Source organism: Bufo gargarizans, chromosome 4 (genome assembly GCF_014858855.1).
Source record: "Bufo gargarizans isolate SCDJY-AF-19 chromosome 4, ASM1485885v1, whole genome shotgun sequence".
NCBI lineage: Eukaryota > Metazoa > Chordata > Amphibia > Anura > Bufonidae > Bufo > Bufo gargarizans.
This window is the reverse complement of record NC_058083.1, coordinates 256,219,821-256,243,234: the sequence shown is the minus strand read 5'-3', so window position 1 is coordinate 256,243,234 and position 23,414 is coordinate 256,219,821. Positions and strand designations below refer to the sequence as shown.

Sequence of the window (23,414 nt, the reverse complement as noted above, 5' to 3'; positions counted from 1 at the left end):
GTGGTCTGGCATTATCTTGTTGAAAAATGCAGGGTCTTCCCTGAAAGAGATGACGTCTGGATGGGAGCATATGTTGTTCTAGAACCTGAATATATTTTTCTGCATTGATGGTGCCTTTCCAGACATGCAAGCTGCCCATGCCACACGCACTCATGCAACCCCATACCATCAGAGATGCAGGCTTCTGAACTGAGCGCTGATAACTACTTGGGTTGTCCTTGTCCTCTTTGGTCCGGATGACATGGCGTCCCAGATTTCCAAAAAGAACTTCGAAGCGTGATTCGTCTGACCACAGAACAGTCTTCCATTTTTCCACACTCCATTTTAAATGATCCCTGGCCCAGTGAAAACGTCTGAGCTTGTGGATCTTGCTTAGAAATGGCTCCTTCTTTGCACTGTAGAGTTTCAGCTGGCAACGACGGATGGCACGGTGAATTGTGTTCACTGACAATGGTTTCTGGAAGTATTCCTGAGCCCATTCTGTGATTTCCTTTACAGTAGCATACCTGTTTGTGGTGCAGTGTCGTTTAAGGGCCCGGAGAAAACGGGCATCCAGTATGGTTTTACGGCCTTGACCCTTACGCACAGAGATTGTTCCAGATTCTCTGAATCTTCGGATGATGTTATGCACAGTTGATGATGATAGATGCAAAGTCTTTAAATAAGTTTTTCAGAAACAGCACACCGATGTAGTTTGTAATTCAACCTTTATTTACCAGTGGTATATTCTCAAGTTATTTTATGACATTTATTGCTGTCTGCAACGTTTCGGGCCCATTTGGTGCCCTTTGTCAAGCTGGATGGCCGATCTGTGTTTCCACGGCGTGCGAAACACAGACCGGCCATCCAGCTTGACAAAGGGCACCAAATGGGCCCGAAACGTTGCAGACAGCAATAAATGTCATAAAATAACTTGAGAATATACCACTGGTAAATAAAGGTTGAATTACAAACTACATCGGTGTGCTGTTTCTGAAAAACTTATTTAAAGCTACAATCTCACTCCGCGGGTGGAAGGAGGTAACAAGAGACGAGCACCCACAAAAGTATTCAAATTAGACGTGTGCTGAGGTGTCATTACGACTAAGAAGATGCAAAGTCTTTGCAATTTTTTACTGGGTAACACCTTTCTGATATTGCTCCACTATCTTTCTGCGCAACAGTGCGGGAATTGGTGATCCTCTACCCATCTTGGCTTCTGAGAGACACTGCCACTCTGAGAAGCTCTTTTTATACCCAATCATGTTGCCAATTGACCTGATTAGTGTTAATTGGTCTTCTAGCTCTTCGTTATGCTCAAATTTACTTTTTCCAGCCTCTTATTGCTACTTGTTCCAACTTTTTGGGGATTTGTTGACTTATTTTTCCTTTAAAATGATACATTTACTCGGATTAAACTGTTTGATCTGTCATCTACGTTCTATTACAAATAAAATATTGACATTTGACATCTCCACAGTTTTTATTCACAATTTGTTTAGTGTCCCAACTTTTTTGGAATCCGGTTTGTATATGCTAATTATGCATATTTTTTCCAGAAAGGAAGATAAGTATTGCCTAACCCACGATAGTCATTACATATAGAATATCACTAGCAGGGGAAAATGCTTTAGTTTTGTCACCATTCATTGTCAATGGGGACAAAACTGAACTGAAGGGAACAGAGTGCACCAGAATGCACAAAAGTGCTCCAAGCTGCGTTTTTGAGTGCGTCATAGGATGCGGAGCAAGACACATCCATCATGACTCACAATGTAGTCAATGGTGACGTATCCGTTTTCTCTGACACAAAAGAAAGCAGATCTGTCCCCCATTGACTTACAATAGTTTGAGACGGATCTGTCATGGCTATTTTAGAGATAATACAACCGGATCCATTTATGTATTATCATGACAGATGTGAAAGTAGCCTTAACTGGTTTCTATATCAGAAATAGAACCCAGCCAGAGGTCCACCCAAGGCCTCAAAAATAAGGCAGAGTTCACGTCACCGTTTTCCATTCTTCTGATACATCAGAAAAAGAAAGATACATTTCAAAAAATTAATCCATTATTTTGAGATCAGTTTGCTGTTTAAAAGGCAAAGCAATGACTGGTAGGCAATGTTGTAGGTGTGAAACACTGTAGCTTTTTGGACAGAAAGCTGAATTGCATATGTTTTACACATGTGGATCTCTCTCTTGAATTGCAAAATATTTGGGTTTGTTAGATACTAAATGTTTATGGAAAATTCAGGATTAATTCCATATTGAGAGAATTGATTTGCTCATCTCTAGTATGTATGATTATACAAATATCCTTGTGCTTTATAGATCAATTCCACCCTATTTTTTATCCACTAGATTTTTGGTGGTAGCCTCAAACTGTTCAATCCATGCTTTTTCCTAATAAGATTTATATCTATTGCTATGCTTGCATTTCCACATAATGCTTCTCTGGAAAAGAGACATGCAAGCTAGTCTCCTTTCCAAAAGGTTTTTTCTAGGTAGCCACCATTTAAAATTGCTAAACAAAGAAACTTTGTTAAGCTGCCTGAGAGGCCTTGGTTGGGGTACCTTTTCTTCTTATGGAGGGCTTTGAGTATACATAAGGAGCCAGTCAATGTTCCTCTGGGTTTTCTGGAAAAATATATGAATATTAGCACATCTTACTGTACATCTGCTGGCATTGAATAATGGGTCCACATCCGTGATGCGGCTGGTGACCCGTGTATTGCAGAACCGCTGTATGCAGCCCAAAAAACTCCCACCGGAGCACTACGGCTGTGTGAAAGAGGCCTTATTGCTGTTTTTTCCCATCCCCCCCAAAAAAGAGTAAATTAAGTTAATGAGTAAGCTCTAGGTATCCGAAAATTATGACATAATAAACTACAAAGTACGTGTACAAGGTGTCCTATTAAAAAAAAAAAAAAGTTCTAACACAGCTACATTGATGGCTAAATAAAAAAGTTACAACTTTTGGTATGTAACGGAAAAAAATAAAAATGAATTGGTCAAAAGGCTTACAGGTGGAAGGGGTTAATATTCAAAGAATCTTAGTGGAATTATATTTTGTTTCTCACATACGATTATGCCATTTTCATGTCATATTTTACCAGGTGACCTATATTATGTAGACAATTAATAGTACTCAATAACCAAGTTGCTGCCAGTTACTGCACGTCTACTGTAATTTTTTTCTGATGTTACATACTATTATTCTACTTTACATATAAGTATAGTATTTTTAATGTGCTCATCTATTTACTTTTGGAACATGTTAGGCTGTTCCTTCTTTGTGGTTCTTCTAGACACATTTTATTCTTCAATTCTTCAGTGCTGAAGAAGTGCATTGAACATAAAAAAGGTATTGTTTCATACTGAAATCTTATTTTTGTAGCCTGTCCGCTACCATAAATGTATCATGAGCAGGCAATCAATACTGTATGATACAAGTCCTGAAAAGCTACTTTTTAATATACCGGTGTCTTCTTTCATCTCAGATCTAGAAGAAAAACAATACCTGACATCTACATCTGTAATCTGGCTGTGGCAGATCTTGTTCACATCATTGGAATGCCATTTCTAATTCATCAGTGGGCTCGAGGAGGAGAATGGGTGTTCGGAAGTCCTCTTTGTACTATAATTACATCTTTGGATACCTGCAACCAATTTGCCTGCACCGCCATTATGACGGCAATGAGCTTAGATAGGTGAGCAAACAATTGATCTTTTTCTATTACTTTACATTTTTACAAAATTTTGCGACATAAAAATAGAAGTACATGTGTGATACAGTGAAATGAAACATATTGGGTCCTGCAGATGAAAAGTTGTCAGTGTCAAATGACAGATCTATATGCCATCATTGAAGGCTCAGATTAAGCCATATATCACAGCAGAGATTTCAAAGATGAGTGACTACTTTGAGCTCATATTTTGCTGAAGGATGTAATGCAAACCCAGTTTAAAAAAATACATTTATATTTTTCACAAACACATCAGTTACATGACATATTTTTGGACATTGAGGAAAATGAGAAAATGCATCCCAAAATGTATTGCATTGTTTATGCAGTTCCCCACTTAGGTTCATAATCTGCATCCTGGCACCATGGTAGGGCCCAAAATCAAAGTAACACTCAGTCACTTTCAGGTCATAATTTTAGATTCAATGAGTTATAGGTCCCACTTATGCCTGCCAAGGATTTGAGCTGGACAAACAATTGTGGGGAACACACCCAGCCACATTTCTATGACATCTGTTCCAGGAAGATTGTCAATGCCATGCCAACCATCCAAACCTTGACTGGTCGACCTTTTTGGTGAGTCTGGATGCTGAGCCAATTAGGTCCCTGGCTTTGCGTTCAATTCCAGAGCAACAGTGGGTAAGGGGAATTTAAGTCAGATGCTTACCGTTATTTTCCTGCTCCTGGCTCTACGTCCAATTCCAGGGCTAGGTGAGGAATTTAAGTCAGACACTTACTGTAATTTTTGTATTCCCGACTCATGTTTGTTCTGTGGCTCAGAACAGTGCTACATTTCTGTTGGACCCTCCTGTGTATTAACTTTAGTTTGTTTCAGAATTAACCCCTTGTCTGATTAGGCTTATTGATTCTTCAATTCTCAGCCTTCTTCTGGATTAATCCATTGTCTTCTGTTTTAACTTCTATTGATTCTTCTGATAGACTCTGGTTTGTTTGAGCTCGCAACTGTTTTCTGCCTCCTTACCCCGCAGACATAACCTGAGTCCTTAGCAACCAAGTCCAACCAGTCTCACAGAGGACTCTTGTAAATACCCAGGGGTACCCTTAGATTTACTAACTGGAATGGTGAAGGAAGATTTAGATATAGCAGATTTAGAGTTTGCTGCTAGTGGCCCTTAACAGTAACCCTGTATTACTTTCTCGCTGAGCCCAGTGACGTTTTTGGCGCATGCCCAGTGAAACAGTTGAGGCTGATACCCTCAGTTAAACTCGAATAGCGCAGGTCCTGTGCCTGTTAGTGAAGCTGAAGGCAAAGGGTAGACGGGGTTATCAGCTACTAGCAACGTAACCTGGATGGGGGAGGGGGGACGTGACAGCAATGGCAAAGCTGGGGGCGTAGTGTATGAGAGAAAGGCGTGCTTAGGCTCTGTAGGGGGGGGCGGTCCTGGGCACTCAAGGGCATTCCTGGGCACCCTTTGAATGAAAATAACGCCCCTCTGGGGACTTTACTGCCTCATTATATTCACATACTCCTCCCCGAAAAGCGTCCCTGTCACCATGGGAACACCTGGGGGGGTTAGAATATACCATAGGATCTGAGTTTTCACGATCTCATTCAGATCGTGAAAACTCAGATCCGATGGTATATTCTGAACCACCATGCGTTCCCATGGTGACGGGGACACTTGTCGGGAGGAGTATGCTGGAACAACTGTACATGATCAAAAAAAGACGAATATTCTAAAAAACAAATATATTCGCTATAGTGCTATATATTAGTTTTTAGAATATTCCTCATTTTTTCCATCTAAAGTCATCATGATTCCTCCCTGCTTAAGTTGCTTGTGGGCCAATGACTCATTGGCCCACAAGCAAGAAGCAGGGCAGAATCAAATGTTCACTGTTCAGATGGGAAAAATTTACGAATATTCGCTATAACGAATATATAGCACTATATTTGAATATTCGTGCTCAACACTAGTAATCTGCAGTCTGGAAAAATGGTGGTGCCCAAAGGCATAGAAGCACCCAGTGGCTTCCAGGAGATAATTTTAGCTTTAAGGAGTTATAGGCCCCACTTCATGCGATCGAAAGATTTAAGCTGCCAAAGCAACACCCTTAGAAGTTACCCCATTTGGAAATTTACACTCCAAACGTATTCATATAGGGATGTAGTGAGTACTTTGAGACCATATTTTACTGCAGGAAGTAATATAAAACTGGTGTAAATTTATTTTCCACCAACACATCATTTAAATGACACATTATTCGGATACAGTACATGGAAATAAGAAAATGTACCCTAAAATGTATTGCCTTGTTTCTAAGGTGTTCAAAATACCTTTACTTAGCAAAGAAACACCATGTGGCTTTTAGGATATACAGTAATTTTAACTTGAATTACTTATATTCCCTATTTTATGCCTACAAAGGATTTCAGTTGGCAAAACAAAGATTCACACCAAGAAATTACCCCAGTTTGAAAAATACCCTCCTAAAGTATTGATCTAAAGGTATTAGGGTTATTTTGGGCATGCACTGTGTTTAGCACTGGTGCCTTGCAGAGCTGGGTTCCTAGGTTCGAATCCAACCAAGGAAAACATCTACATGTAGTTTGTATTTTCTCCCCATGTTTGCGTGGGTTTTCCCCCACACTCCAAAGACATACTAATAGGGAACTTAGATTGTGAGTTATGATAATTATTGATGATCGGACTGGTGGATGTTCAGGTTTGGACGAACTTTGGGGCTGAAAAAAAGCTGTAAAAAAGTCATAGAGTAGGAACCACCATGGTGGTAAGAGCAGAAAAATTGCCCTGCAAACAAATGTGGATAGGGAAATGACTTAAAATAACATAAAATACATTAAAAAAATAAAATAAAAATCTTGAACCTGGTTCAAGATTATTATTTTTTATTTTTATGTATTTTATGTTATTTTAAGTCATTCCCCTATCCACATTTGTCTGCAGGGCAATTTTTCTGCTGTTACGACCATTGTGGAGTAGGAAGTTGAGGAGACTGTGGATACGGTGGAGGAAGCTAACACTTCCTTAGCCAGGAGGTGGAGGTCAGAGTAGAGGAGGTGGATGTGGCAGTGTAGGTGGAAGAGGCGGGGGAGGTAGCCAAAATTTTTTTTTTTTTGGGAGTACTCGAAACAACAAGAGCACACGTCCTGCCTGGAGGCCCACTTGCTGGTGGTGAAGTGGTGCTGTTCCGCAGAGCGATTAATCTGTGTGTGCTGCAGCTGAAATGTCTCTCCCGCATGAGCAAGGTGGCGTTACACCTCGTGGGTATGTCGCATATGAGGCGGTGAGTGGAAAGGCCAAATTATGCTGCAGAGCAGATAGGCGGGCAGCAGCAAGGTAAGAAAGCCAAAAGCGCGCACATTCGCCCCCAATTTCTGCATCAGCTCTGACATATACGGGTAATTTTTCAGGAACCTCTGCATCACCAAATTTAGCACATGTGCCAGGCAAGGGATGTGATTAAAACCAGCTAGGCCCAGAACTGCTACGAGATTTCGACTGTTGTCGCACACCTTCAGGCCGGGCTTGAGGCTCAGTGTCACAAACCACTCATCGGTCTGTTCTTCCATGTCCTCCCACAGTTCCTGCACAGTGTGGTTTTTTTTCTCCCCAAACATATGAGTTTAAGAACACCCTGCTGTCGTTTCTCCCTGGGTGTGCCGAAGTTGGTGGTGCAGGTGTTGCGCTTACTTGATGAGGAGATGGTAGAGGAGGAACAGGAAAAAGAAGTGGAGTAGGAGGAGGAGGCAACAGGAGGCCTTAAGAAAGGTCCAGCAATCCTCAATGGTGGTAGGACATGCGCCAAACTGCTTTCTGCCTCAGGCCCAGTGGGCAGATAGGGAGATATAACATCCCTGCCCCTGCTTATTGGTCCACATACAGTATAGCTGGTCATGTAGAACTTGCCACTGATGGTATTGCACAGCGCACACCGGATTTTTTTCCACTTGTCAATGCAGGGCAAGGACAGCCCACCTGGAAAAGTAGTGGCTGGGAACCACGTACCATGGGACCTCCATGTCATTACATTTTTTAAACTGTCCGTCTCCACCAGATTAAGTGGCAGCATTTCAAAGACCAGGAATTTTGAAATTCTGGCATTCAGGGCCAGGGCTCACAGATGGGTAGGGGTAACTTCCTCTTTCTCTCCAGTGTTTGGAGGATGGAAAGCTGAACGCTTCCATGGGACAGTGCAGAGATGCTGAGTGACACTGATGGTGTTGCTATCACATCCTCACTTTGAGGGGTGCTAGGTGTCCCTGTCACTTCAGAGGGGGAGCAGGAGGCTGAGACTGCAGCAGTAGAGGGAGCAGGAGGAGCCTTTGATCTTTCATTGTTTTTCAGGTGTCTACTCCACTGCAGCTTGTGCTTTGCAGTTAGATGCCTGGTTATGCACGTGGTGCTCAGGTTTAGAACCTTTATGCCTCGCTTCAGGCTCTGACTGAACAGCTTGCAAACCACCTGTTTTTTGTCATCAGCACATTGCCTGAAGAATTGCCGTGCCAGGGAACTCCTTTGAGCTGGCTTTGCTGTGCTCTGTCCCTCGGCATGTTGGGCGGTAGCAGATATACTAGCTGACAGCCACTCTGCTTTTGCACCCTGCTCCCTCTTTTGCTGTGTGGCTAGCGCTGGGTGACCCCAACCACTTCCTCTGATCTGCACACGTCACTTGCACGACCTGGATGCCAAGTGAGTCTTGGACCTCATCATTTTCCACATCATGTTCCACCCACTCCTCACCCCTGCCCTCCTTGCTGAGCTGAACAGTTCACCTGTGTTTTGTCATCATCATCAGAGACGTGCTGCAGTGGTCCTCCCACGTCCTCCTCCTTAAACGTGTTTGGGCATCAGTTCACTCAATCTCTTCCACTTCTAGCGCAGGGCTAGATGGATAGCCCACGGAAAACCCCACCAACAGAGTCATCAAAAAGCATAAGTGACTGCTGCATGACTTGGGGCTCAGATTGCTTGGCTGATGTGCAAGGGGTTGAGGTAGAAGATGGATACCCGTGGCCACCGGTGCCAACTCTGCATTTTCAGCAGTGGAATGGGTGGGACACAATGTGAATGAACTGGAGGCATGGTCAGCCATCCAATATGCTACTGCCTCTACTTGTTTTGGCCTCGCCATTCATAGAGCGGTATTTGGGCCTACAAAATGACGCAGAATGTCCTGTTGCCTGGGTGCACCAGAGGAAGGTGTTTCATTTGGGAATGTAGGTGGCACAGATCGACAATGTCCTCTCGCTACAGCAGGAGCTCCACCTCCACCAACACCAGCAGCACCACTCACCACCACGACCACGTCCCCTATTTGATGCTACTCTCATTTTTTTTAAGGCTCCCACCAAATTGACTGACAGATGAACAATTGTATTTCTGTGCCACGGGTGCAAATTAAGTGTTTTGCACCCCAAAAAATGACCATAGGTCACCAACAGAATTAACAGTCAGATTAGCTTTTGTATTTCCGTGTCACGGATGCAGATGATGTGTATCTCCCTCCCAAAAATTGCTTTATGTCACTGACATAATTAATAGATTAACTGTCTTATAACAGTAAGGGAGATAAAAATGCCATGTTGTGACCCACAAAATGCCTTTATGTCACCGACACAATTATCAGACAGATTAAATCTCCTATAACAGTTAGACGGATGAAGATGCAGAAACCCAAAAATTGCTTTTGTTTCACCGACACAGTTAACAGACTGATTAAATCTCCAATTACAGTTAGCCGTTTGAAACAGCGTTTGTAATTAAACCCAAAAATTGCTTTGTGTCACCGACACAGGTAATATACTGATTAAATCTTCAATAACAGTTAGACAGATGAAAATGCGGTGTTATGAAACCCCAAAAATTGCTTTATGTCACTGACACAATTAACAGACTGATTAAACCTCCTAGAATAGTAAGGTCTCGTCCACATTTCCGTGTAAGTGACACGTCCGCGAAGAAAAGCCTATGTGTTTCATCCATGAAGTTGTCTGTGAAGGATCCGTGGTTGGTCCATGTGTCTGTTTTTACCATCCGTGTGTTATCTGTAATTCACTGACCTTGCATAGCTGAAAATTTATTTCCAAAGAATCTCTTATTTGTCTTCAGTGAAAAACGAAGAAAACACGGATGTGTGTGTCAGTGATTTTCACAGACCTATAGACTTCAATGGGTGTGCTTGGTCCGCGTCATAGATGAAAGTAGTGCATGTCCTCGTGATTTTTTTACTGACCCACAGTCAATAAAAAAATACTGAAATGTGAACAGACACTAAATCAATGGGTGGCATGGACAATGTGGACAGCACACGTCAGTGAAAAAATAGAAATGTGGACGAGGCCTAAGACAGATGAAAATGTTGCCTTTTGAACCCCAATAATGACTTTATGTCAACAACAGAATTAACAGCCCGATAAATATTGTATTTCTATGTCACTGGTGCAAAGGAGTAGTATTGCACCGACCAAAAATGATTACAGGTCACCTACAGACTGAACAGCCCGATTAAGTATTGTATTTCTGTGTTACTGGTGCCACGGTGTTGTATTGCACCCACATAAATGCCTCCAGGTCACCCACTGACTAAAAAAATAAAAATAAAAGCCTAACACTGTGCCTCACTGCAGCAGCGTCCTGTCCCTACACTAGTCAGAGCAGAATGGTAGAGCTCCATGTGATCCAGCATTTATGCATGCAGTGTCACATGGTGTTCCAGCCAATCACAGCCACGCCAATACTAGGCATGACTGTGATGGCTTCCAAGTGCCCACAGTTTAAACGCTTGTTGATTAACTGTGCTGCAGCTTTTCAACAAGCTTTATTCAAACTCCAAACAACCAACACCAACACGGACTTTCGCGCCAATGTCCACGTTCGGGTACGCAGACACCATAATGTTCGGTACAAACCTGAACAGTATCGTCCGGGTTCATTCATTCCTAGTTACCATAAATATCAGTACAATATACTGTGTCTTAAAACTATATGGACGATATCATAAATATGTGATCTGTACCTGCCAGACTGCTAAAACACATGTGATCACGAAAACAGGGTTCCTGAGCCCCATTTATTGAGATAAGAACTGGGAAGAGAGTCGCTGAGGGAGCTACTGTAATATACACTGCCTGTACAAAAAAAAGTCGCCACCAAAAAAATAGGTCACACACTCTAATATTTTGTTGGACCACCTTTAGCTTTGATTACGGCACGCATTCGCTGTGGCATTGTTTCAATAAGATTCTGCAATGTCACAAAAATTATTTCCATCCAGTGTTGCATTAATTTTTCACCAAGATCTTGCATTGATGATGGTAGAGTCTGACTGCTGTGCAAAGCTTCTCCAGCACATCCCAAAGATTCTCAATGGGGTTAAGGTCTGGACTCATGATGTCTCATGCTCCCTAAACCACTCTTTCACAATTTGAGCCCGATAAATCCTGGCATTGTCATCTTAGAATATGCCTGTGCCATCAGGGAAGAAAAAAATCTATTGATGGAATAACCTTGTCATTCAGTATGTTCAGGTAGTCAGCTGACCTTATTCTTGGAGCACATTCTGTTGCTGAACCTAGACCTGACCAACTGCAGCAACCTCAGATTATAGCACTGCCCCCACAGGCTTGTACAGTAGGCACTAGGCATATGGGTGCATCACTTAATGTGCCTCTCCTTTTTTTTTTTGTAAACAAATTTTTATTGTTTTAAAATATCCGTACAATTAATAAATGCAATCATATTACATCCTAATAAGAAGACTGTTTACATGTACAGTTGCAGTTATTAGAGCAAATGATAAGCATTGGGCATACACATTATACAGATATTACTTTTAGGTAGTTCAAAAGTTTGAATAACAAACTCAGGAACACAAGGGTAGAGAGTATAAAGTACTACTTAAAGTGTCTATAAGGTTTCCATAATGACCAGGTAAGGAGGAAAGTGTTTCTGGATTTAAGTTCCCAATGGGAGAGTTCCTCCAATCGACAAAATTGATCAACTTTGTTAATCCATTGATCGACAGGAGGTGTTTCTGGTGAGTGCCAGAATGTAGGGCTAATGAGTTGGGCTGCTGAGATCAGGAAGGAGAAGAGGGACTTTTTGTGAGTATCTACCCCCTGGATGCCAAAACATAAGAGAGCAATTTCAGGAGAACAAGGGAAGCTAGTTCTACAAATATTATTGCTTATACTGAAAATGGTTTTCCACCATGAGAGTATCGAAGGGCTCTCCCACCATATATGAAAGTACGAACCTCTACTCTTTTCACATATCCAACATTGATCTGAAATGTTGGGATAGTATAAAGAAATCTTGTCCGGAGTTCTGTACCATCTAGATAATACTTTATACCCATTTTCTTGCACTCAGACGGACACAGAGTGAGAGTTTATGTGGGATGTTGAAGAGTTCGATAATCTCTGTATGTGAAAATTGTCTACCCAAGTCTCTCTCCCATAGGCCAATTACTGCAGGTTTGGCATCCAAGGGGAAGAGGATACGTTTTTTGCACAGAGTGGATATCAGTTTAGGAGGGTATTTGGTGGTGGTCAGCAAGTTTTCAAACCACTCTGGAGATTTCTGTGTGTTCAGAGACTTATCTGAAGGCCATTTTTTTTTAAAGGAAATTGAGAAATAGAGTGTGTGAGGCTGTAATGTCAAGACTCTATTTAAGAGAAGTTTCTGAGGGAACACAACCATCTTTGTCCAGAAGATCAATTATTAGCTTGGGAGATTATCTGATCTCAAGAGGGAAGGAATCTCTCAGTTCTCTTGGGCCTAGTGAAATTATATCTCTGACCTGAAGGAGAGGTGAAGGTAGAGACAGGGCACGATGACTGGAGGAGAACCACTCCCACACCTTAATAGTGGTGCGAATTATGGGATTCGGGATGAAGAAATGGTGGGGAGTGGCCTGCCAATGTTTATGATGTGAGGGTCTGAGCCAATCAATTACTCTACATAAGTGTATAGCTCTCGCGTATAATTCAGGATCAGGAAGACCTATTCCGCCAAGGTGTCTAGGTTTTGTTAGGGTAGAAAAGGATATTCTAGACCACTTGCCCTGCCAAATAAATTGTCGAATATGGGCATTCAAGGACCTAAAGAAAGACCTTGGAATAGCAATTGGGAGAACCTACAGGAGGTAAGTGAGTCTTGGAATCACCAAGGACATCACCAAATTTTTTCTACCGAACCAGGTATAATTGAGGTGGAATAAGTCTGGGAGATCGGAGGTTAGTTTAATACCCAAATAAGTTAGGTGCCTGGAAGTCCAGTTGAATGGCGAGTTTAGTTGGAGAGCCAAAGCTAGGGTAGGAGAGAGGCCTATATGTAGAATTTGGGATTTTGGGGGATTTATCTTAAAATTTGAGAAAAGGCCGAATCTTTTTAAAAGGGAAATTATTAAGGGCATAGACCTAATGGGACTTGTTGTAAGGAGAAGGAAGTCATCAGCGAAAGCAGCTAATTTGAATTCTTGTGGACCTATATTTAGACCCTTGATGCCCTCCTCCTGTCTCAAGGCTTGTAATAGGGTTTCCATTACCAAAAGAAATATGAGGGGAGAAAGGGGACTTCCTTGTTGCGTTCCATTTTTAATAGAAAAACGGGCAGACACAAGGTTATTAACTAAGACAGAAGCAGAGAATTGTGCATACATCGCAAACACAGCATTAATGTAGGGAGTGGGAAAGTGGAATTTGTGCAGGGTGTGTTTAATATAGGACCAGTCTATTCGATCAAATACTTTTTTGGCATCAGTGCCGAGTAACACCAGAGGTAATTTCTTATGTGAGGAGTAGAAGAGGGCATCAAGGACTTTAGTGGTGTTATCTTTTCCTTCACGACCTTTTACAAATCCCACCTGATCAGGATGGATCAGATTAGGAAGGAAGGGTTGTAATTTAGTGGCCAACATTTGTTTTATTTTTTTATTAAATTTTTTTATTTAACGTAACAAGGTACATGTATAGACTCTGAAACGCCTAGCAAGGCGCAATGTGTATAGATACGTTTTACAGCGCATATAAAAGCAGGAAAAAACTGGTGACAATATTTCCACTCACAATACATTTTGTTGGAGAGTCAAATTGGCAGAATACAGGAGTAAATGGTTTATAATATGTTGAAAAATTGCAGGAGAAAGGCTTTGTAGAGGGTTGGCAAGGTATCTGATAGTTGGCTGGGCATATCAAACGTGCATAGGTATCTTCTACATCTGAAAGGAGGGTATATGAACCCTATGAGTAACTCGGGTGCCTAAACTTTTGCCATAAGTGCCACTGACGCTGGAACTTTTGATGGTTACGAGTTTCCCAAGAGGAAAGTTCCTTAAAACGGAAAACCTGGTCCACTTTCAGTTTCCATTGTTCTATGGGGGGATGGGTAGTGGATAACCAATATTTGGGTATTAATAAGCGAGCTGTTATCAGCAGTTGTCGAAAAAGGAAGGAAAGGGGGTGTGATGCAGCATCATCATCAAGATTGAGTAGGGCTTTACAAGCGGACATCTGCACCTTAGTATGACATGGTTACTAATCTGGAAGATTTCTTTCCACCGGGCCTTTATGATAGGACAGTCCCACCAAATGTGGAAAAAGGTTCCTCTACTATCGAGGCACCTCCAGCATCTGTCTGAAGCTGTTACTGCATATAATGACGTTATGTCTGGCGTTTTGTACCATCTGGTTAGGATTTTATATCCGTTTTCCTGTATGCGAACACATCTGGATGATATGTGCGAGGAAGATAGTATTTTACAACTAGTCACTGCAGATATTATGGAACTTCAGAAAACACACAGATCTAACAATTGCTCTTTAGAGGAACAGAGTGCTATCAAATCCCTGAGAGAGGACGTTACTATAGTTATAAAACCGTCTGACAAAGGCGGAAATACTGTAATCATGAATAGACATAGTTACCAGTCCATGTGTGAACAGATTCTGAAAGACAAGACTAGCTATCAAACATTGACTTCCAATCCCACTGCCCCGTACTTGGTAGAGCTAAGGGATATCCTGTCTGCAGCTAAAACTAATAGGCTTATTTCTCAGGAAGAATTCGAGTTTATGTATCCTCGGCACCCGGTGGCGGCCACGTTCTACAGCCTCCCTAAAGTCCATAAACGACTAAAACCACTTAAAGGGAGACCGATCGTGGCCGGCATTGGGAGTATAGGACAAAACATAGGGGTCTATATAGATCAGATATTGATGCCTTTTGTTACTGCCCTTCCGTCCTTCACCCGCGATACTATGGACCTACTGAAGCGGGTGGACGGAGTATGTATTGATGACCACTTTTGCCTTGCCAGTGTGGATGTTGAGGCTTTATACTCCTCAATACCACACGAGGCGGGTTTGAGGGCAGTTGGTTATTACTTGAGTATGCGAGGACAGCAGTTTGCAGCTCACAATGAGCTGGTCCTACAGCTGCTCAGGTTTCTACTAACACATAACTTCTTCATGTTTGACGGTCGCCTCTACCACCAGCTCAGGGGCACGGCGATGGGTTGTTCCTGTGCGCCGTCCTATGCAAACCTGCTCCTGGGCTGGTTGGAGGCTACAACCGTCTTTGGAGAGGGGGAGTCGATGACCGGGTCCATTACCCTGTGGGCCCAGTACATCGACGATATCCTCATAATTTGGAATGCTAGCCAGACAGCGTTCAAGCTTTTTGTGGAATTCCTTAACAACAATTCCATTGGTCTCCGTTTTATGTATGAGATTAGTAATGAAACACTACCCTTTCTAGATGTATGCATATCCAAGAAATGTGGGGGGGAGCTTTCAACAAGCAGTTATCGCAAAACTACAGCGACCAACTCAGTCCTCCACTGGGAGAGCAGCCACCCGATGCCTTTAAAGCGAGGTATCCCCTATGGGCAGTACCTGCGCTTGCGGAGGAACTGTTCAGAGGAACAAGAATTCAAACTAAAGGCGGCTGACCTCAGACAGAGATTCTTGGCCAGGGGCTATCCCGACTGCGTTTTGAAAAAGGATTTTCAGAGAGCAGCCCACATCCACAGAGACACACTTCTAGTCCCCAAAAAGAAGCAGGAGATGGACAAAAAGATAAGGTTTATAACCACATTTGATGGCTCAGCAAATAAATCAAGAGAGATCCTTGATCGCCATTGGCCCATTCTCCTGATGGACCCTGACGTGAGTGATGTCCTATGTGATTACCCACAGGTGACATATAGGCGAGGCAAGAGCCTCAAGCATTTGCTGGTACATAGCCACCTTCTACCACCCGCTGCCCCTGATACCTGGCTCAGCCGACGGCCTGTAGGCAGTTTCAGGTGCAGCGGCTGTGTGGCCTGTAACAGCATCGCTACAGGAAAGACTTTTTTCAGTAACAATCTCGTACATTTGACATTAGGGATTTTATTTCTTGCAGAACGGTAGGCATAATATACAAAATCACGTGCATCTGTGATAAAGAGTACATTGGCAAAACCAAACTAGAGTTACGTAGGCGGATAGGAGAACATCTCCTCGACATAGATAAACGACGAGATATGGCTGTTGCCCGTCATGTGTGTGACTTCCACCAAGGTGATCCGTGTGCCATTAAAGTTAATGGTATTGAAGCAGTCGCCCCCCCTAAACGTGGAGGAGATTGGGACAAGATCCTTCTACAGCGTGAAGCCCGCTGGATCTTTCTTCTACGAACAGTCACACCAACGGGCTTAAACGAACAGTTAAATTACAGCTGTTTTCTGTGATGGATCCAGCTATGCCCCTACCTACGTATAGGTACAGACCTTGTCTATGGTGTTTTCCACTATTCAATTATATTTAGACTTTTCTTTAATATTTAGTAATATGACTCTTTCTATTTTTCTGTGTCAACAATATATCTACTAGTCATAACATCATTGTATCGGTTTTTGGCAAAGTCCAGAGATTTTATCCTAGTCCTTATCATACTAGTAGCCCAAATACTGCACTTTACTGACGGTCCGATTCTGGGCCAATATGCTGTGATGGCGGGGGTGAGTTCCGATCGCCCTACCACTTTGCAGCATCAATAGACAATCGATATTAGCCTTTGTCTATAGTACTGCCATCAATTCAGCTGGTAGTCGCGGCATCGCGTGAACAAACGATGCCGCGCATGCGCAGGAAGGAGCCGGCATTCAGGGCACTTCCGTGCGCTCCAGACCTTGCTCCTGTCTCTGCAATGGGCGCATGCGTGGCGCTGACGTGCGAGCGCACGAGTGCGCCCATTGGCCTTGCTACAATGTGGGCGGCGGAGGCGGCAGTGAGGTTACTATTTAAATATGGTGGGAATGCCAGAAAGGTTGGCGTCCCATGTGCAGTTCTTTTTGCATTATATTACTGCATGTACCATAGTCTCTTTATCTATAGAGACCGCCCCAGGAGGTATCCATTATCTGGTTATACCCCCATAACTGGCTGGCGTATCTAGTCAGGCTGGTCTCTAGGGATTAAGGGTCTATCTTATACCTATCCCTAGTATATTTTCCCTCATCTCCCCTGATGAATTGCCTTTAATTAGTTTTTTTTAGGCAGTGAAACATGCGTGTAGGGAGTTCTTTTTAGATCCTTTAGGGACATATAGTATATTCCTTGTAAGGGACAGGATCCGGACGGGGTCGTCCTTGTTAGGACGAGTGCCCTGTGATGAGGCTGCTACCTATATCTAGCATTAGGGATACATTCGTCAGTCAGCCATAGGGCCTTTACAGGGACCCTGCACACATGTGCATCACTGCCTGACTTTAAATTTTTTCATCTTTTTCATTTAATTGGAGAAACCTTAATCGGAGGCTTGTCGGCGGTGAACGATCCGTATCCTGTTCCGCGGTACCGGTAGGACTATTGGTTACTGGTGCCGCCGTGCACTATTCTAGTGTATTTTTTGTTATTTCAATTGGGATAGACACCTAGGTGATCCCTAGGGTCCATATACATTTTCTATCCCAAGGTTTGTCTTATGCACACTTTATTTAGGAAAATATTTTATCTGCATTATTAATAAATGTTATATTTTAGATTACCCACTTTCTGAATAATGTATTTACCCTTGGTAATCTGGAGTGCTTGACTCACATCGGTTTGACCTCCTTTATCAGTACACATAGTTTACTTAAGGAACAATTGCTAATAAAGTGACCCCTCATAAATACCTTGTGGGCATCCCAGTAGGATTTGGGGGGAAATGTCAGGGTTGTTATTAATAGAAAAGTATTCATCTATAAGGGATTTTAAATATTTTTTATGGCCATCATTGCTCAGCACCGACTCGTTGAGTCTCCAGATAGGAGTCCTACCTGATTCAGATGACGGAAGTACAGTACAGAAGACAGGGGAGTGATCCGAGATGGTGATATTACCAATCTTCGCGTCCGAAAAAAGGGAGATTTGGTCCTTCGGAACAAAAATGTAGTCAATCCTGCTGTAGGAATATCCTGAAGCAGAATAAAAGGAGTAATCAGTACATGTCGGGTTAAAACACCTCCATATATCTATGAGATCCATATCATATAATCTGGAGTTCAATTTTTTTCAGAGTTCTGGCTGGGAAGGAAGATCTCTTGGAGGATGTGTCAACAAGGGGTTGTAATGCCACATTGAAGTCACCTGCCACGACAAGGGTTCTCTCCCGCATGTTCTCCATCAAGGTCAAAATAGACAGTAGCCATGAGATCTGATCAATATTAGGAGCATAAATGTTGACAAAGGTATACATCTTATGGCCAATAAGGCCTTTTAGAATAATATATCTGCCATTGGGGTCTTGTGTGTGCGTAGAGTATGTGAATGGAACATCCTTTCTGAATCCTATACTTACCCCCCTAGATGCTGCACCATCTGCCCCACAATGATACCAATTCGGGAATTTAGAGAAGGAAAGGTCTGGGAAATTACCATGTTTATAATGGGTTTCCTGAAGTAATATAACATAACATTTTTCTTTCCATAGGAGGGAGAAAATTTTAGATGGGGATCTGAGTCCCTTTACATTGAAGGACACTAATTTAAGGTCAGTCATGGCTAGAAAAGTGGGGTTTCTTGGCAGCCTCCAGAGAAGCAAATATACTTTCTGCTATTGACCTATAGGTGTAGCAGTAGTACCCATGTGATCCACATAAAAGAAAATATAAAGTATAACTTAAACCATAAACAAAACAGTAATGCAGCAGTAATGTAGAAAATGGCAGCATTATTAACAGTGTGAAGCTTGATGGCTTCTTCAGAGAGAGGGCGGAAAATGGGGTTAACCCAAATTAGAGATCTTGCTGTTTTTGGGACTAAGTAAGTTGGGAGACATAGATTTCAGAAAAGAGGATGGGGAGGGGGGGTGGAAGGAGAAAGAAGGATGAAAGCATATAATAAGAAAGACGGAGAGAGGGTGATTAAGATGAATGTAGAGAAATTAGCATTGCATGAAAGATCCTGACAATACTAGCGAGAGAGGATTAAGAGGTAGATCCAGGTATCCTCCTGGGGGTTAGGTTGCCGTTGCGATGCTTCATGCGTTGTCGCTTGGGTGTTGATGATTTCTCCCAGGGGGTCATCTTCTGGAGATCTGGTAGTAAGGTGATGTCAGACACCGCATCCCAATTAGCAATGTCTAATGGAGAAATGTCCATGGTAGAGATTGCTTCTTGCAAATCCGGAACTATGGAACAGGGTAAATCTTGACTCATCAGACCACATGACCTTCTTCTATTGCTCCAGAGTCCAATCTTTATGCTCCCTAGCAAATTGAAGCCTTTCTTCTGGTTTGCCTCACTGATTAGTGGTTTTCTTACAGCTAGCTACACAGCTGTTCAGTCCCAATCTCTTGATTTCCCTTCACATTGTGCGTGTGGAAATGCTCTTACTTTTATTATTAAACATAGCCCTTAGTTCTACTGTTTTTCTTCGATTTGATTTCACCAAACATTTAAGAGATAACCGATCACGATCATTCAGGATTTTTTTCCGCCACATTTCTTCCTCGAAAACGATGGGTCCCCACTATCCTTCCAGTTTTTAGTAATGCGTTCTTAACCCAATTTTAGTAGTTTCTGCAATCTCCTTAGATGTTTTCTCTGCTTGATGCATGCCAATGATTTGACTTCTCAAACAGACTAAAATCTTTTCCATGACCACAAGATGTGTCTTTCGACATAGTTGTTTAAGAAATTAGAAGCAACTAATTTCACCAGTTGGGGTTAAATAACTTGTTGCCAGCTGAAAGATAATTGCCCATGCAGTAATTATCCAATGGGAGTCTCATAGGCAGTGAAGCTGGAGGTTGGAAAGGCATCATGAGGACACATAAATTGTTTACCACTGTTTGAAACTCAACAGTATATTGAGAAAGGGAATTTGCTATGTGAATTAAATTTATGCACATATTTGTAGTTTCTGTGTAATTTATGTTTTCTGTATGACAATCAAATATTAAAATGTATGTAAAATACATGGAGAATTGAGTTTTAAAATCTGGTTATATAAAATTACCTATGTCTTCCTAGGGAATTTAATTTAGCATCTAGGATTCTTGGTTTTACTTGAACCATAGTGGGAGTGGCCACAAAATTGATGTACTTGCCGTGTCTCACATATAGTGGATATAAAAAGTCTACACACCCCTGTTAAAATATCAGCTTTCTGTGCTGTAAAAAATTGAGACAAACATAAATCATTTCAGAACTTTTTCCACCTTTAATGTGACCTATAAACTGTACCACTCAATTGAAAAACAAAAAAATAATAATAATAATAATGTGGTTGCATAACTGTGCACACCCTCTTATAACTTGGGATGTAGCTGTGTTTAGAATTAAGCAATCACATTCAAAATCATGTTAAATAGGAGTCAGCATACACCTGCCATCATTTAAAGTGCCTCTGATTAACCCCAAATAAAGTTCAGCTGCTCTAGTTGGTCTTTCCTGAAATTTTCTTAGTCACATCCCACAGCAAAAGTCATGGTCCACAGAGAAAGCATCAGAGGGATCTCATTGTTAAAAGGCATCAGTCAGGAGAAGGGTACAAAAGAATCTCCAAGGCATTAGATATACAATGGAACACAGTGAAGACAGTCATCAAGTGGAAATAATATGGCACAACAGTGACATTACCAAGAACTGGATGTCTCTCCAAAATTGATTAAAAGATGAGAAGAACTGGTCTGGGAGGCTACCAAGAGGCCTACAGAAACATTAAAGGAGCTGCAGGAATATCTGCCAAGTACTGGCTGTGTGGTACATTTGACAACAATCCCCCTTATTCTTTATATGTCTGAGCTATGGGGTAGAGTGGCAAGACAAAAGCCTTTTCTTACAAAGAAAAACATCCAACCCAGGCTACATTTTACAAATACACATCTGATGAAACCAAGGTTGAACTTTTTGGCTATAATTCCAAAAGATATGTTTGGCGCAAAAACAACACTGCACATTGCCAAAAGAACACCATACCCACTGTGAAGCATGGTGGTGGCAGCATCATGCCAAGGGGCTGTTTTTCTTCACCTGGAACTGGGGCCTTAGTTAAGTGGGAGGGAATTATGAACAGTTCCTAATACCAGTCAATATTGGCACAAAACCTTCAGGCTTCTGCTAGAAAGCTGAACAGAAAGAGGAACTTCATCTTTCAGCATGACAACGACCCAAAGCATACATCCAAATCAACAAAGGAATGGCTTCACCAGAAGAAGATTAAAGTTTTGGAATGGCCCAGCCAGAGCCCAGACCTGAATCCAATTTAAAATATGTGGGGTGATCTGAAGAGGGCTGTGCACAGGAGATGACTTTGCAATCTGACAGATTTTGAGTGTTTTTGCAAAGAAGAGTGGGCAAATCTTGCCAAGTCAAAATGTGCCATGCTGATAGACTCATACCCAAAAAGACTGAGTGCTGTAATAAAATCAAAAGGTGCTTCAACAAAGTATTAGTTAAGGGTGTGCACACTGATGCAACAGTATTATTTTTATATTTTTTTCTTCCCTCTACCTAAAAGATTTCAGTTTGTTTTTTAATTGAGTGGTACAATTTATAGGTCACATTTTTACAGCATAGAAACCTGACCTTTTAACAAGGGTATGTAGACATTATGTATTTTCAACACCTTTTGCTTTTTCCTAGACAGTGGGCATTACTTGGTTTAAAATGTGCTGCAAAATTGTGCCAACATTTTGGTACAAAGTAAGCCAACCAATAGGTGGTGTAAAGCTAGAAAAAAATGTCTAGCGAGATGTACCAAATTTATTATATAGCACTGTCCTAAATTTTCAGACTTTGATGTCAGTGTTTGCAATATAAATGTCATAGTGGCTTGAAGTTGCCAGTAGGGGTGGCTTACTGCAGAGTTTATTTGTGGAGGTACTCAGCCACGCATCCACCTGTGTTTTATATCCATGTTTTTCTATCCATTGCTTTTCCTCTTTTTTAACTTTTCTCCATCTGGAAGCATCCAAACATCCGATAGATGGCATACCAGCTTTCTTAAGAATAGCAGTAGCATTCTTAACTGCCCATTTCCCGTGTTCTAGTTCTACCAAGCACTTCATAGTAATCCTGGGACAACCCTTTTCTTCCCTTTCTTGCTTGCTGGAAGTAGTTCCCATAGCAACCTGGTAGGGTAGCGATCCCTGACCTTTGGTTATTTCTGCTATGTGTCTTATCTTATTTTACAGATTTTCCTAGCTGGGTCAGGCTATATTTCTGTAAACTGTATGTAGGAAACATGCCGTATATCTGGGTATGAGGCTTGCACTCACTTTGCCTTTAGACAAACTTTGTACCACGAATAGATGCACACAAAAAAATATAAAGACAATCCAATAATAATTCCAATATATTCCTCATATATCAGACCTTTCTATATTGTACTCAAGCCAGTACGCTTGACAACTCGGTAAAACTATGTACTATTTACCGTTACTGCAGCTAAAAGTTACTGGATAGCATGTTAGTACTTTACAAAGACACACATCTTCTGAGTGCTTCAAAAGCAGCCGCAGCGTGTAGGGAGTGTCCTGTCTCCACACTAACCGATATGCTAATACAAGTGTCACGTACCAGGGACCAGACCAGCCCACCGCGTCATGTGACAAGGGTTGCCCAAGCCCTTCAGGCTGATTCACCTCATGTCCTCACATGCTGTTACACCCTACTCCGGGCCGTAACTTGAGCATAAATCGTCACCTGATGCCTGCAAGCACACCCACGCACTAACACGAAACTTTCACTGCCACCACCCGCCAGTTATAAGGTCGACAGGACACCACCCCTGAGTGTTCCACTCGCAAGCAGACACACACACACGGTAGTAAGCCTCACGGAAAAACAACATGCAGCCTCAGACTGCACACACACTCTTCATGGAGCTAACAGGTTATTAAGGTTACAAAACAAACCATCAAACTTGTAGGTTTAATGTATAAAAAATAGACAGTACTTGATTACAAAAAAAATTATTAACAAGAGACATACATAAATGGCAAACAATTGTAAAATAAAAAGGAGAAAACAAAGAAAGTTCTAATACTTAACATTTGTGTGGTAAAAGTCCTTTCCTCCCAGGAGATTTAGGCAGAGTAATGGTGCACAAACCAATTTGATTGGATCTCCCACTTTGTGACACCCAAATATCCCAGGAATCACATTTTAATATCTTTCCTCCAGGGGCAGGCCTGAGGGGGATTTTCCCTCCCACCTCTGACTCAAC

At 42.0% G+C, this 23,414-nt stretch overlaps 1 protein-coding gene across 1 annotated transcript in view; it reads left to right on the top strand.

The window, feature by feature from the left end:
- The window catches only part of MCHR2 (melanin concentrating hormone receptor 2), a 517,075-nt gene that overhangs the window by 313,418 nt on the left and 180,243 nt on the right, over positions 1-23,414 (top strand). The window contains exon 5 of the mRNA XM_044291586.1: positions 3,482-3,691. Within this exon, the coding sequence (XP_044147521.1) occupies positions 3,482-3,691 (210 nt within the window). The remainder of the gene's footprint in view (positions 1-3,481; positions 3,692-23,414) is intronic.